The following is a 12380-nucleotide window of genomic DNA, read 5'->3' as shown; positions in this document are numbered from 1 at the left end:
TACTCTAATATTTAATTACGTAAAGAAAAAAAGTTCTATCTTTCCATGTAATTATAAATTTACTTCCATACTAAAATATATTTTTTAAGAATAATTTTACTAGTAATTAAAAAAAAATAAAGTCAAGTATATTAAAAATTAGTTCACTTTTTTTATATTAAAGAAATACATAAGATTTTTTCTATTGTTAAAAGTCAAATTAAAAATGTTCATAATTTATAAATATAAAATTAAAGATTAAATATAATTTTAGTTTCTAAGTTTTGAAGTAACATTAAAATTTATATCTATCACAAATTATAAATTTGATATATTTTTATTGTCAGATTTTATAAGGAATAAATATAATCTTTTTATCTAGGTTAATTTTTTTAATTTATTTCTTATAAAATTAAGGATTAAATATAATTTTAATTTCTAAGTTTTGAAATAAAATTAAAATTTATATCTATCACAAATTATAAATTTAATATATTTTTATTCTCAAATTTTATAAGGAATAAATATAATTTTTTAATCTAGGTTAATTTTTTTTAATTAAAGGCTAAATATGATTTTAATTTTTAAATTTTGACGTAAAATTAAAATTCATACTTATCATATATCACAAATTTGATATATTTTAATTTTCAAACTTTAAAAGAGGTATATAACTTTTTTAACAAGGTTAATTTTTTTAAGTTTATTATGTAGTTTCAGGTCAACATTTAAACTGAAATATATTAAACAATATAAAAAAATTAATTTCGAGTAAAAATTTAAAGACTAAAAATATATTTTGACTTTAAAACTAAAAATAAAATTAAAATTATGAGGAATACATTTTTATTTACTTTTAGTGTTACTTTTTATTTAAAGAATTTCATTTTTTAATTTGTAACTTTTTTTTCTTATTTAATAAGATATAATAGCATATTCTTTACTAGAAAAAAGTATATGAATTTTTCATTTAAAAATAATTATTTCGTACAATTGTATTATTTCTATGAATATAAATGATTTCAATAACCAACAAAAATTGATTCGGAGTTCACGTGTTCATAATCCATCCAACAAGTTTTAGAAGACTTTGTGGCTTTGTTATCGGAAAACCAATTAACATGAATTGAATTGTCGAACAATACACTCTAAGACACTGAGATTTTGCAACATTCCTAACAACGCCAAAATATATACCAAAATCGTCTTAAGTTTGAATAGTATGTTAGGATTCAACTTACACCAATTCACATCACACTCCAATATTACTTAAAGGAGATAATATGAAACTTCCAAAGGATTTAATTACTTCACATCACACATGTAGATTGGGGCCTTAGACCATTTACAACCTTGAAACAAGATTTAAATTTTAAATTTAATATTGCATTATTTATGGAAAATAATCAAAGGGGATTTTAAAGGCCGTTCATAATTTCCAAGGTAAGTTTCCAAAAGCTCTAATGCATCATTTATTGCATTAATATCTGTTAAGAATTAAACTTTAACCCTAACTCAATTTCACAAAATCGTCATCTACTCATTTATATTTCTAAATTGTCCTTATCTGGTTGAGACCTCCAACACACACCCATTATGGCGAAGTATGTCATCTACCCACTTATATATTCTAAATTGGCCTTATCTGGTTGAGACTTCCAACACACACCCATTATGGCGAAGTATATACATGTCGAGTGTAAGATTAGACATTAATGGATGGTCTGATAGCGGCTAAATAGCGGGTGAAACAATATGTCCAACAAATAACAAATATCGTTAGGATAGACTCTAACTATAACTCTGATATCATGTTAATAACCCATTTCTCTAGTAGGATGCCTTTACAAAATCATATCTAAAAGCTTTTCTCTAAGGTTGAAATTGGTTTTACATAACATAATTGATCATACCTAATCTGCATTTTTTGGAGGACAAAGGCTATTGGATAGTGTTTTGGTGGCTAGTGAAACTATAGATTGCATGGATTAAGTGGGATAATATTTGCAAACCAAAAGAGTTTGGAGGATTAGGAGTTAAAAACCTAAGGTTATTTAATATTGCATTATTTGGAAAATGGAAATTGAGGGCAAGAATGGAATGTGAAGAGTTATGAAAGCAATTTTGGACTTAAAATATAGTTCATGTAGAAGTTTAATACAATACCATACATAAGTTTAATCCACATAATATCACCTATAATTCAAAATCTTAAAAAGATACATTTATGATCTTTATTATTATACTGTGCTTAACTTTTTCATTTTTTACTCAATGTAAAACTTAGACTTACATTTAAATTTTCAATAAATATATAAAAGTTACAATTACAAGAAGAAGAAGGTTGCACTCGTCACGACAATTATAAATGTCATCCGAACCAGAAAATTACCAAAATCAATTATAAATTTTATTAGCATGTTAGGTTCCAACTCAAAATTGTCTACCAAAACACGAATTCTGGTAATTAAGGAAAATAATATGACACTTCCCAACCTTTCTTCCAAAATCTTAGATAATTGCAAATTAAATATAACTTTCTAAAAATTTTAGATTTTAGAATGAACCATGCAAGTAAATCACATTTTAAAATCTATAACAAAATATTACTTGATCTAATAATTTTAATCCAATAAAATTATTAAGTAATAAACGTAAGCGATTTTCCTAGTTACTTATTATATAATTGATTTTTTTAGAATATAATTACATAAAAAGAAATTAAAAATAATAATTGTAAATATATACGTTTATATATATATATATATATATATATATATATATATATATATATATATATATATATATATATATATATATATATATATATATATATATATATATATATATAATGTGGTGATTTCAGTACAAGAGATTAAATAAATTTGAAAGAGGGATGTGATAATTTCGAGTAAGTATATGATTTAAGGTGAAATCTCTTGCAATATATTAAATTTAAAAAATTATATAAAATCATGTTTTAATAAAATAAAAGGTATGTTTTAATTTAGAGTAATGGTAACCTGATATATTTATATATTAGAGTAAAATAGTTATATAAGGTTAAACTTTTATATTTTTTAAAAGAAAAAAAAAAGAGTAAAAAGTAAAAAAGGATTATCCACAGTAACGTATCCAAATTGGTTTCTGTTTGTCCCGGTGCACACGATGTTTGAATTCACTGTATGTCAGTGCACACATGCAACTTCACACTCTCAAGGGCTATTTCTGAAAAGATTAAAAATAGTTCAACTTGATTTACATTCATATAACACGCATGGAACCCACTTTTTTAAACAAAAATTAAAAGCAAAAGATCATTTTTAAATAAAAATTTAAAAAATCCCGTGTTATTGTGTCAACCTATTACTGCTGAAAAAACTAGTTCATGAAAAATGGGACTGCAGGAAATGAATGGCAGAAGAACAAGACAGCTTTAATGGGATATATAGGACTCTATTTTTAACTTCATTTCAATAGAATAGTTATCACATAAGTTTAACGTGGAAACACCTCATATTCACACAAATTTTTTAACGGGTAAACATTTTTGGTGCTTTCCATGAGTTTCATGTTTTTGTTCACAGTAGAGAATTAATTAAGCTTGTATTTATTCTTTGACATTTTTCCAACTGGGTTGGTTTATTCATTAAATCTTTTCATAGTTTCGTGTATAAATACCCGAGATTACATTGCTTCCTCACACCTCACAAATCTCAGATATCAAGCACAGAAATTATATATCCTTGCTATAGCAATGAGTCTAATAATAGTGGAAAGGAAGAAGTTGGTGAAGGGGAGGGTGGTATTGATCCGGAAAAATGTTGTTCAAACCATGAGCACTGTCCAGGGTATCTTTGCCACTGGCAAAACCATCATTGACTCATCATCCCAACTTGATTTCACTAAATCTGTGTCTTTCAAGTTGATCAGTCGTACCAACTCAAACAATCGTCAGTGTTTCTTCTTTCTTGTGTGTTTCTTTCTGCAATGATACTGCAAAAAGAATCTATGCATTCCTTGAACTTGTACTTTTTCTCGTTATTGTTGGATTTTGATTTGTTTTCATTTGCAGTTTTAGNTTCNGCTGGGAAAGTTGGAAAGNAAACNTATNTGGAAAANAATATTTCTGTGTNACGAACNTNGGGAGAGAGAGNGGAGGAATTTGATATTTATTTTGAATGGGATGATNAAGAAATGGGAATTCCAGGAGCATTTTACGTAAAAAGCCTAATGGATCAGGAGTTTTTACTTGTTAGTGTGACTCTTGAATATCCAACTCAAAGAAATGAGCACGACCATAACCACGACCAGAACTATATTCACTTTGACTGTAACTCCTGGGTTTACAACCATAAGTTTTACAAGACGGATCGCATTTTCTTTGCTAACATTGTAAGTCTTTGTTATTTCCATTTTTAAAATTTACATGAGAAAACTATATATTTATGAAAAAATATGCATTGCAGCCATATCTTCCTGCTAAGACACCGGAGCAATTAAAAGCTTACAGAGAAGAAGAGTTGAAGAATTTAAGGGGAGATGGAAAAGGAAAGCGTGAGAAATGGGATAGGATTTATGATTATGATGTCTATAATGATCTGGGCTTTCTTGAAAGCGATGGACCACAAGATCACCCAGTTCTTGGAGGTCTCAAATATCCCTACCCTCGTAGGCTTAGGACGGGGAGACCCCTCATCGAAAGAAATGGTGAGTTACATTTTATCATGTTTTAATCACATGGTCTAATGAATTGTGGATGATAAAAGTCTCTAAATATGCTTAATTTATGTCTTGACAGGAGAAGAATACGAGGTACCAGACGAGGTTAATTATGTGCCAAGAGATGAATATTTCAGTCAGGAGAAGACTGTAGAATTCCTTTCATTAGGAAGGACAAATTTAGCTGCAAGAGTCGAACCTTTGCTCCTTTCTTTATATTTAAAGATCACATCAAATGAATTTAATGGCTTCGAAGAAGTGGATAAAATGTATGAAGGTGGAGTTGGTCTGCCTCTCTCTATCACTGCCAACGGTACCCCGAGTGTCATTGATTTCCCAACACCCGGTGTAATTAAAGGTAACTATTTCACACTCCGGCGTAACTACTTCCAAACATTACACCTTTGTAAATTGTATTTTCTTTGTTATAATTTTCTATAGAAAGCAAGTTTGCATGGAATACTGATGAAGAGTTCGCAAGAGAGATGATTGCCGGTGTAAACCCTGCTGTAATTCGCCTTCTTAAAGTAAGTGCAGATATTACTTTTATTTTTCATATACAGAGATCTTTTATATGCTGAATTATTCTATTGTCATGGCCTTTCTTTCTGATTATCGGACATCTTTATTAATGGCAGAAGGAGGAGCTCGCATTGCCAGGGAACAAATCACGAAGTACAGTAACAAAAGAAACTTTGGAGATTAACATGAATGGGGTCAAAGTAGACGAGGTAATAATATACATGAAGTAAGCAGAAACAATTTGATATCATAGAAATACAAAGTTCAACACTTCCTCTAAATACTTGGATATGGAATTATTCTTTCCTATATAAAGGGATATGAAGTGATACTGTTTGTGATTCAAAGGTATATGATATTAACAAAGTGATCACTAAACTTAAATTTGTGGAACAGGCATTTGCTGATAGGAGATTATTCATATTGGATTACTATGACGCATTCATGGCGTATTTGACGAAGATAAATGAGCTTCCTTCTGCAAAGGCTTATGCCACCAGGACATTCTTGTTCTTGAAAGATGATGGGACATTGAAACCACTTGCTATTGAATTAAGCAAGCCACATGATCATCCGAATGTCGAGACTAGAGTGGTGCTGCCTGCAGATAAAGGTGTTGAAAGTACAATTTGGCAACTGGCCAAAGCTCATGTTACTGTAAATGACACCAACTATCATCAAGTCATTAGCCACTGGTATATACCAACATACATCTGCAAGATCAACAATAAATAATCTATTTAATTAAAGGAGTGCTTGGTGCTCGAACTCTTTTACATCCTACACATATATACATATGCAAACATGTAGTATGAAATTTTATCTCGTAACTTTTCTGTTGCCTGTCACAGGTTACATACTCATGCAGTGATGGAGCCATTTGCCATAGCAACACACAGGAATCTCAGTGTACTTCACCCCATTTATAAACTCCTTCATCCTCACTTCCGTGACACATTAAATATCAATTCACTTGCCAGGAAATCCCTAATTAATGCGGGTAGCATTATAGAGCAATCTTTTTTGCCTGGACCGTATTCTATGGAGATGTCTTCTGCTGTATACAAGAATTGGGTTTTCTCTGAGCAAGCTTTACCAAAGGATCTCATCAAAAGGTAAATTAACCATATTAAATTAGAAAGATCAATGTGTCCAACTATGGCCTTGTTATCAAAATAACTCCTTTATTTTTTCTTTTGATTGATTTAGAGGGTTGGCGGTTGAGGATATCACTGCCCCTCATGGCCTTAGACTTGCGATAGACGATTATCCTTATGCTGTTGATGGACTAGAAATATGGAATGCTACTAAGAAGTGGGTACAGGAGTATGTGTATCTGTACTATTCAGAAGAGGGAGCAGTTCAAGGAGATACTGAATTGCAAGCATGGTGGAAGGAAGCTGTGGAGAAGGGTCATGCTGACTTAAAAGCAGATCTATGGCCTAAAATGGATACTTCTAATGATCTGGTGGAGATTTGCACTACCATTATATGGATTGCTTCAGCTCTTCATGCCGCTGTTAATTTTGGACAGTATCCTTATGGTGGTTATATCATGAACCGTCCTACACAAAGCCGAAGATGGATCCCAGAAGCAGGAACTGAAGAGTATGATGAGATGACCAAGAATCCTCAAGAAGCTTTTCTGAAAACAATTACTCCAAAGTACCAGACTGTTATGGCTCTTACTGTGATGGAGCTACTATCAACGCATGCTACGGACGAGGTATATCTTGGACAAAGGAACAGTCTGAATTGGACTGGTGATGAAAATGCAAAAGAAATATTTGAAGAATTTACAGGAAACCTAGCAAAAATTGAGAAAGAAATCTCGGACAGGAACGACAACGAAGAACTCAGAAACCGAACCGGACCAATCAAATTGCCTTATACTGTGCTTCTTCCTAACAGTGAACCGGGGATGACTTTCAGAGGAATCCCTAACAGTGTCTCTATCTAAAGCATGGTGTTGTGTTGTGTTTACCTTTCAATAACAGATGCATGTTACATGCATGCCTCTCTGCGTGTGTGCTTTTACCTTTCTTGCAGCTTTTGTACCCTAATAAGCAGACTTATTAGCAGATTTCCTTTTATCAATGGAAATCTAGTTATTTGGCCTGAGTTGTATCATTCTAGTGTTATTATCATGAATATCATATTTTAATTTGAATAATCATAGGGTGATATACTTTTACCTTCATTTTAGAGATAATCTAAATATAAAATAATCATAAAAAAATAAATTTTTATATTTTTTATAGAAAGAAAATGATAAAAAAAAAATAGTGTCAAACCAAAGTAAAAAACTTATGTGTATCATACGAATGTGAAAAAATTATATATATCAAATTATTTTTTTATTAAAAAATAAGCAAAAAATAAGAAATAATAGTGTTGTTTGTGAAAGTATGATTTCTCTTTTACTTTTTATATAACTCATTCCTATTCCTTTCTTCTTTCTCTTTGATTATTTTATTAAAAAAAGCCATTACATTTTAAAGACTTCTTAATCTCTCCCATGAGGTTTTCTGGAATGTCAGACACTAAGGTTCATATTGATAACATTAAAAAAACTCGTCATAATTCTTCTCACGCCATTGATATCATCATTGTCATTTCCACGTTGTACACGTGTTTTTTTATTGGATGCAACTTTCCAAAAAGCTAAATAGTATAGTTCTATTTTAACACACCTTACTTGGATAAAATTTATAAAGTAAATTAATTAAAAAATTAATGTTTGTCTCTTTATAATAATGCATAGTTAAATAAGATTATAAAAAGGTTTACGCTGATATGATTAAATTATAAAATAATATATATTCACAATCATGGTGGCATTGCGTATTATAAACTTGAAGTCTCTTTCCTTCAAAGATGTGAATATATTTAAGAAGATAAACCCACGAGGTGATAAAATATTGCTCTACCTTTATTAGTGTCCTTGCCAATAGTACATGGGTTGGTAGATCGTTTTGGCAGAAAAAAAATTATCATCATCTGACCTTTTATTCTGTTTCGTGTGATAGATTAAAAAAAAAATAAAAGAGAGAAGAATATATATATATATATATATATATATATATATATATATATATATCACTATATATTTTTATTTTTTCTCTTATTTCTTTTAGATATTATTATCCTTTGTTTTCTTTCTTTGTACAAACATTAATAACATGTTATTAGTTTGATTGGAATTGAATTAAATAAAAAATGTTAAGAAATTTAAAATATGTGGTATGGTGGAACGACTAAGAAATTAGTCTTTAACATTGTCAATGTTGTTATCATAGTTATTAGCATTAAAAAATAAAAACAATTATTTCATATACTTAACTTTTTTTTCATTTATTTGATATTATTTTTTTTAATTTTTTATTTTATTCTTTTTAAAAAAATATAATATTTTATATTTTTGTAACCATTTTATCTTGTAGTTGAATGAAATAAATATAAAATTAGGCGTGATACCATTGATTTAAAAAAATATTTTCTTACGACTAGATTATTTAATGAATAGTTATCCTGCTTTGCACGTGACTTCCATTATGTGCGCCAGAGTTTTCTAATTGAGTTACCTTATTTAGAAATATTTCCTGACAATTTTTTAATTAATATGATCACAAATAAGATTGATATGTATTGTATAATTTAATAAATAAATACTTTATCTAATCTATACTCAAGGAAAAACATTAGAAAGGGTATTTAATTGGATTTTTTAAAACATTTTCCCAGATACTAAACTATATTGGATGATTTTGTCTGAAAACTTTAGTTTGAAAAACTTGTTTTTTTTAAGAAAAGGAGAAAGAGAACAAATATTTTTCTTTGACAATCTTTGAATTTTTCCAACCATTCATTTAATAGTATTTCCACTGTGTTTGTCAATATGTCTTTGGACTCTAATCACAATCCCAATTTAAAAAGTAGTTTATTATTATTATTATTATTATTATTTGACTATATATAATAATGTGAAATAGACTAATATATAATAAAGATTATTCGTACAAGATTTCCCATCAAAGATCTAATGTGAGTTATAATAACGGATCAAGTTGCGGGTTTCAGTGTATTTGTGTCTTTGTTTTTAAATATAAAAATTCACATTTATTTTTTTTCTGTCATTTTATCTCTTCGTGTAATGTCTTGATTATTAATTAAATTATTTTCTTTCAAAAGCTAAAACTATTATTAAATATTCAATATTAAAAAGATATATATATTTTCTTTTATTTAATTTATGTCAATTTTAAGATCTGAAATTCGGAATGCTTTAAAATCTTAACAAACTTGTGAGAATCGAATAAGCTGAATAAGCTAAATATTTGAGAGAAAATAGAAAAATAAATTCAAATAAAACTAAACAAAGAATAAAAAATAATAAAAATTATTTATAAATTACGTGATAAATTAAAAATATTGCAATAATGATTCTCACAATGAGTTCTTCAATCATGTTCGATCAGTTTCTCCATCTAAGTCAACTATTTTTCTGCCCATTTAGAGGTTAAATTTGTTCTTCTATTGCATGTAGGTCTATCTTGCCACCATGTGTCTTTAGAGTCATCTACAAGATTGTTTGTTGATCGGTGCTTTTAGTTATGTATCCTGATTAAATTTGTGTTGTTTCTAAGAGTAGGTAAAAGCGTCTAAAGGTATTTTAGGGTCTCTAAGCATCTTGAGTGGTCTCACAAGTAAGAGAAGCTAATTATAGTATTTCTAAGTTATAAATATATTCAAATTAATGATTGAGTGATTGTACGATCATTGCTTCAGGTATTGAGTTGTTTGATGAGCATGATCTATGATCTATTGAATTGGGGGTTAGGTTCTTCAATTAAATTATCTGATTGTAAGATGAATTTTGAAGTAAAGTAAGGAGTAATATTGCAATTGCAATGATTTGAACTCAATTGGACTGTTGTAATTCAAAATTTGGTATGTTTATGGTGTGTATGAAGTTGTTGAATTGAGTTTACCATGTCTTGATTTTCATCATAATTTCATTTTTTGTAATTAAGCATACTCACCAGGCGAGGGGTTGCATCATTAGGTGACGCCAAATTTAAAGAGCCCACTGACTTGGTAGTCGTTGCGTGAGGATATTCTTCCTGAGTGACTTCAGAGTCAAAGAGTTCACTAACTTAGTTGGGCGCGATAGGACTTCGCTAGGCAAGACAAGACTTCACTAGGTGAATTTTGGGTGATTTAATCCTTGTAAGTTCTAATGCCAATGTCGTTGGGTGAGACTTATAGTTGTTGGACGAGTTAACCTTCAGGTACTACTCACTAAGCCAATGAATGTTTTCACTGAGCGGGATTAATAAAGTTAATCAATTCTTTATGTTCATTGATTTTGTGTGTTTGATGTAATCTTATAAGTTATTAGGAAAATTATTTGTGCATGTGATTTGAATAAGAATGGTTGGTATTGATCCAAGAAGGATTATATTTGGATTTTCGTAGTGTACGCATTGATATAAGGATTAAGTATTGGAAGTTATCTTGACATTGTAATAACCATCAAGACTCAAGTAAAGAAGGATGAGGTACGTGGTAAGAATAACAAAAAATCCTAGTTTAGGGGTTTTACCTTGGCCTAAGATGATAACGAACTAACCTTGTGTGTGGTAGGATGCATTAATGGAAAATGGTTATATTAGAACAGGATATAAAATCGATTGTAGCAGAACCGATTTAATTCAAAACGCGGTGGTAATGTGTAAATACTCTAGAAAGTATTTTAAATTGATTAAAGAAACAAGTGATCTAATATGTCTTCATTACAAAGCACGAAAACCCTTTTCATTTTTCGAACTTTGTCTTCTCTCTCATGCCTATATTATTTCTTCTTCTCTTCCCAATGAAAAACAATGAAACACTTTTCTCTTTCAAGCCATTCACCATTATCGCTGATGATATGCTTATATGATCGTTGGTTTGTGTAATTGAGTTGTTTGATGAAATATGATATGTTGAGTTTAGTTAAAATTGATTTGGTTTACATGCATTGTACTTTGAAATTGGTATATGGTTAAAATTGCAGTTGAGATGAATTAAATCATTAATATGATAGTTAGTATGTTCTTGCATTTGGGGTTGTGGTTGAACTGCTTTGTAGAGTTGGAATGACATAAATTATCATAAATTAGGTTTTTCAAAATTATGCAGACTCGTTGGACGAGAATATACTTGCTAGGCGAAGTTAAAGTCGGAGAGCTACTGACTTAGTAGTCACTAAGCAAGACGAAAGTTAGAGAGTTCATTCACTTGATAGTCTTTGGGCAAGAATATACTCGTTGAGCGACTTTTGCGAGAATTTAAGTCTATAAGTTCCAGTGATATATGTTAGCATAAAGCTTAAGAGAAAAAGTTTTGGCGATGCCTCAAAGTCAAGTCTCAAGTACTCTTGTTGCAAGAAGATCTTCATGAAGACTTGTCTTATGTTAAAGCTTTTGTAATTTAGTAGATTTATGTATAGGATGTAGTTTATCTTTAATTCTATGTATTGTTTTCCTTAGGTTGCGTTAAAATTCGTTTTGAATAAGAAAACCTCATTTTATACTCAAGATAATCTATTATCATTAATTATGACTTGCCATAATTTATTATCACGAGCAATTATGAGAATTTTTAACCAAGTTTTTTATCGTTGTGCATTCATTAAATGCATAATCTATTATCATATAAGTGGATAATCGATTATCACACGTTAATTACCTGATAATGGATTTTTGGAGGTATCCTTGAGTGAGATTTTTATAAATTGGATTGGGATTCTCATTCTAAAATACGAAATACTTTTATTCGAAATTCTTATATGTTGTGTGATGTGATAAGTGTTATAGGATTTGTGTAACCCATGTGCTTGTGGCTTTGAGAACTTGGTGTTGGCATAAAGCAAGAGCTTTCACGGGTTGTTGTTGTTGCAGAGTTAAAGTTTCTCATCCTTAATGAAGATTCAAAAAAGGTGTTCATCCTTCGTGAAGCATTCAAAGGAGGTGTTCATCCCTTGTGGGTTTCAGGAAAAGTGAGTTTCAGGAAAAGTGAGTTTCATCTCTTGTGGTAACAAGAGAAGTGTTCTAACCTTAAATTGTGCTATTTTATTTGTGATTGTAATAGTTTGTTGGTTTGTGATAGCGAAG

At 29.6% G+C, this 12380-nt stretch overlaps 1 protein-coding gene across 1 annotated transcript; it reads left to right on the top strand.

Annotated features, from left to right (window-relative positions):
• The first annotated feature begins 3736 nt into the window (after positions 1 to 3736).
• Positions 3737 to 7338, top strand: LOC106773083 (seed linoleate 9S-lipoxygenase). The gene is made up of 9 exons (XM_022786281.1): positions 3737 to 3932; positions 4055 to 4374; positions 4449 to 4689; positions 4781 to 5059; positions 5143 to 5228; positions 5340 to 5432; positions 5620 to 5918; positions 6075 to 6338; positions 6433 to 7338. The coding sequence occupies exons 1-9, from the start codon at positions 3737 to 3739 to the stop codon at positions 7181 to 7183; spliced, it is 2529 nt and encodes an 842-aa protein (XP_022642002.1). The 3' UTR covers positions 7184 to 7338.
• Positions 7339 to 12380: the final 5042 nt, after the last annotated feature.

The sequence above is a fragment of the Vigna radiata genome, chromosome 9 (assembly GCF_000741045.1).
Source record: "Vigna radiata var. radiata cultivar VC1973A chromosome 9, Vradiata_ver6, whole genome shotgun sequence".
Classification (NCBI taxonomy): domain Eukaryota; kingdom Viridiplantae; phylum Streptophyta; class Magnoliopsida; order Fabales; family Fabaceae; genus Vigna; species Vigna radiata.
Note: the sequence above shows the minus strand (reverse complement) of the source record. Positions and strands in the feature narration are given on the sequence as shown.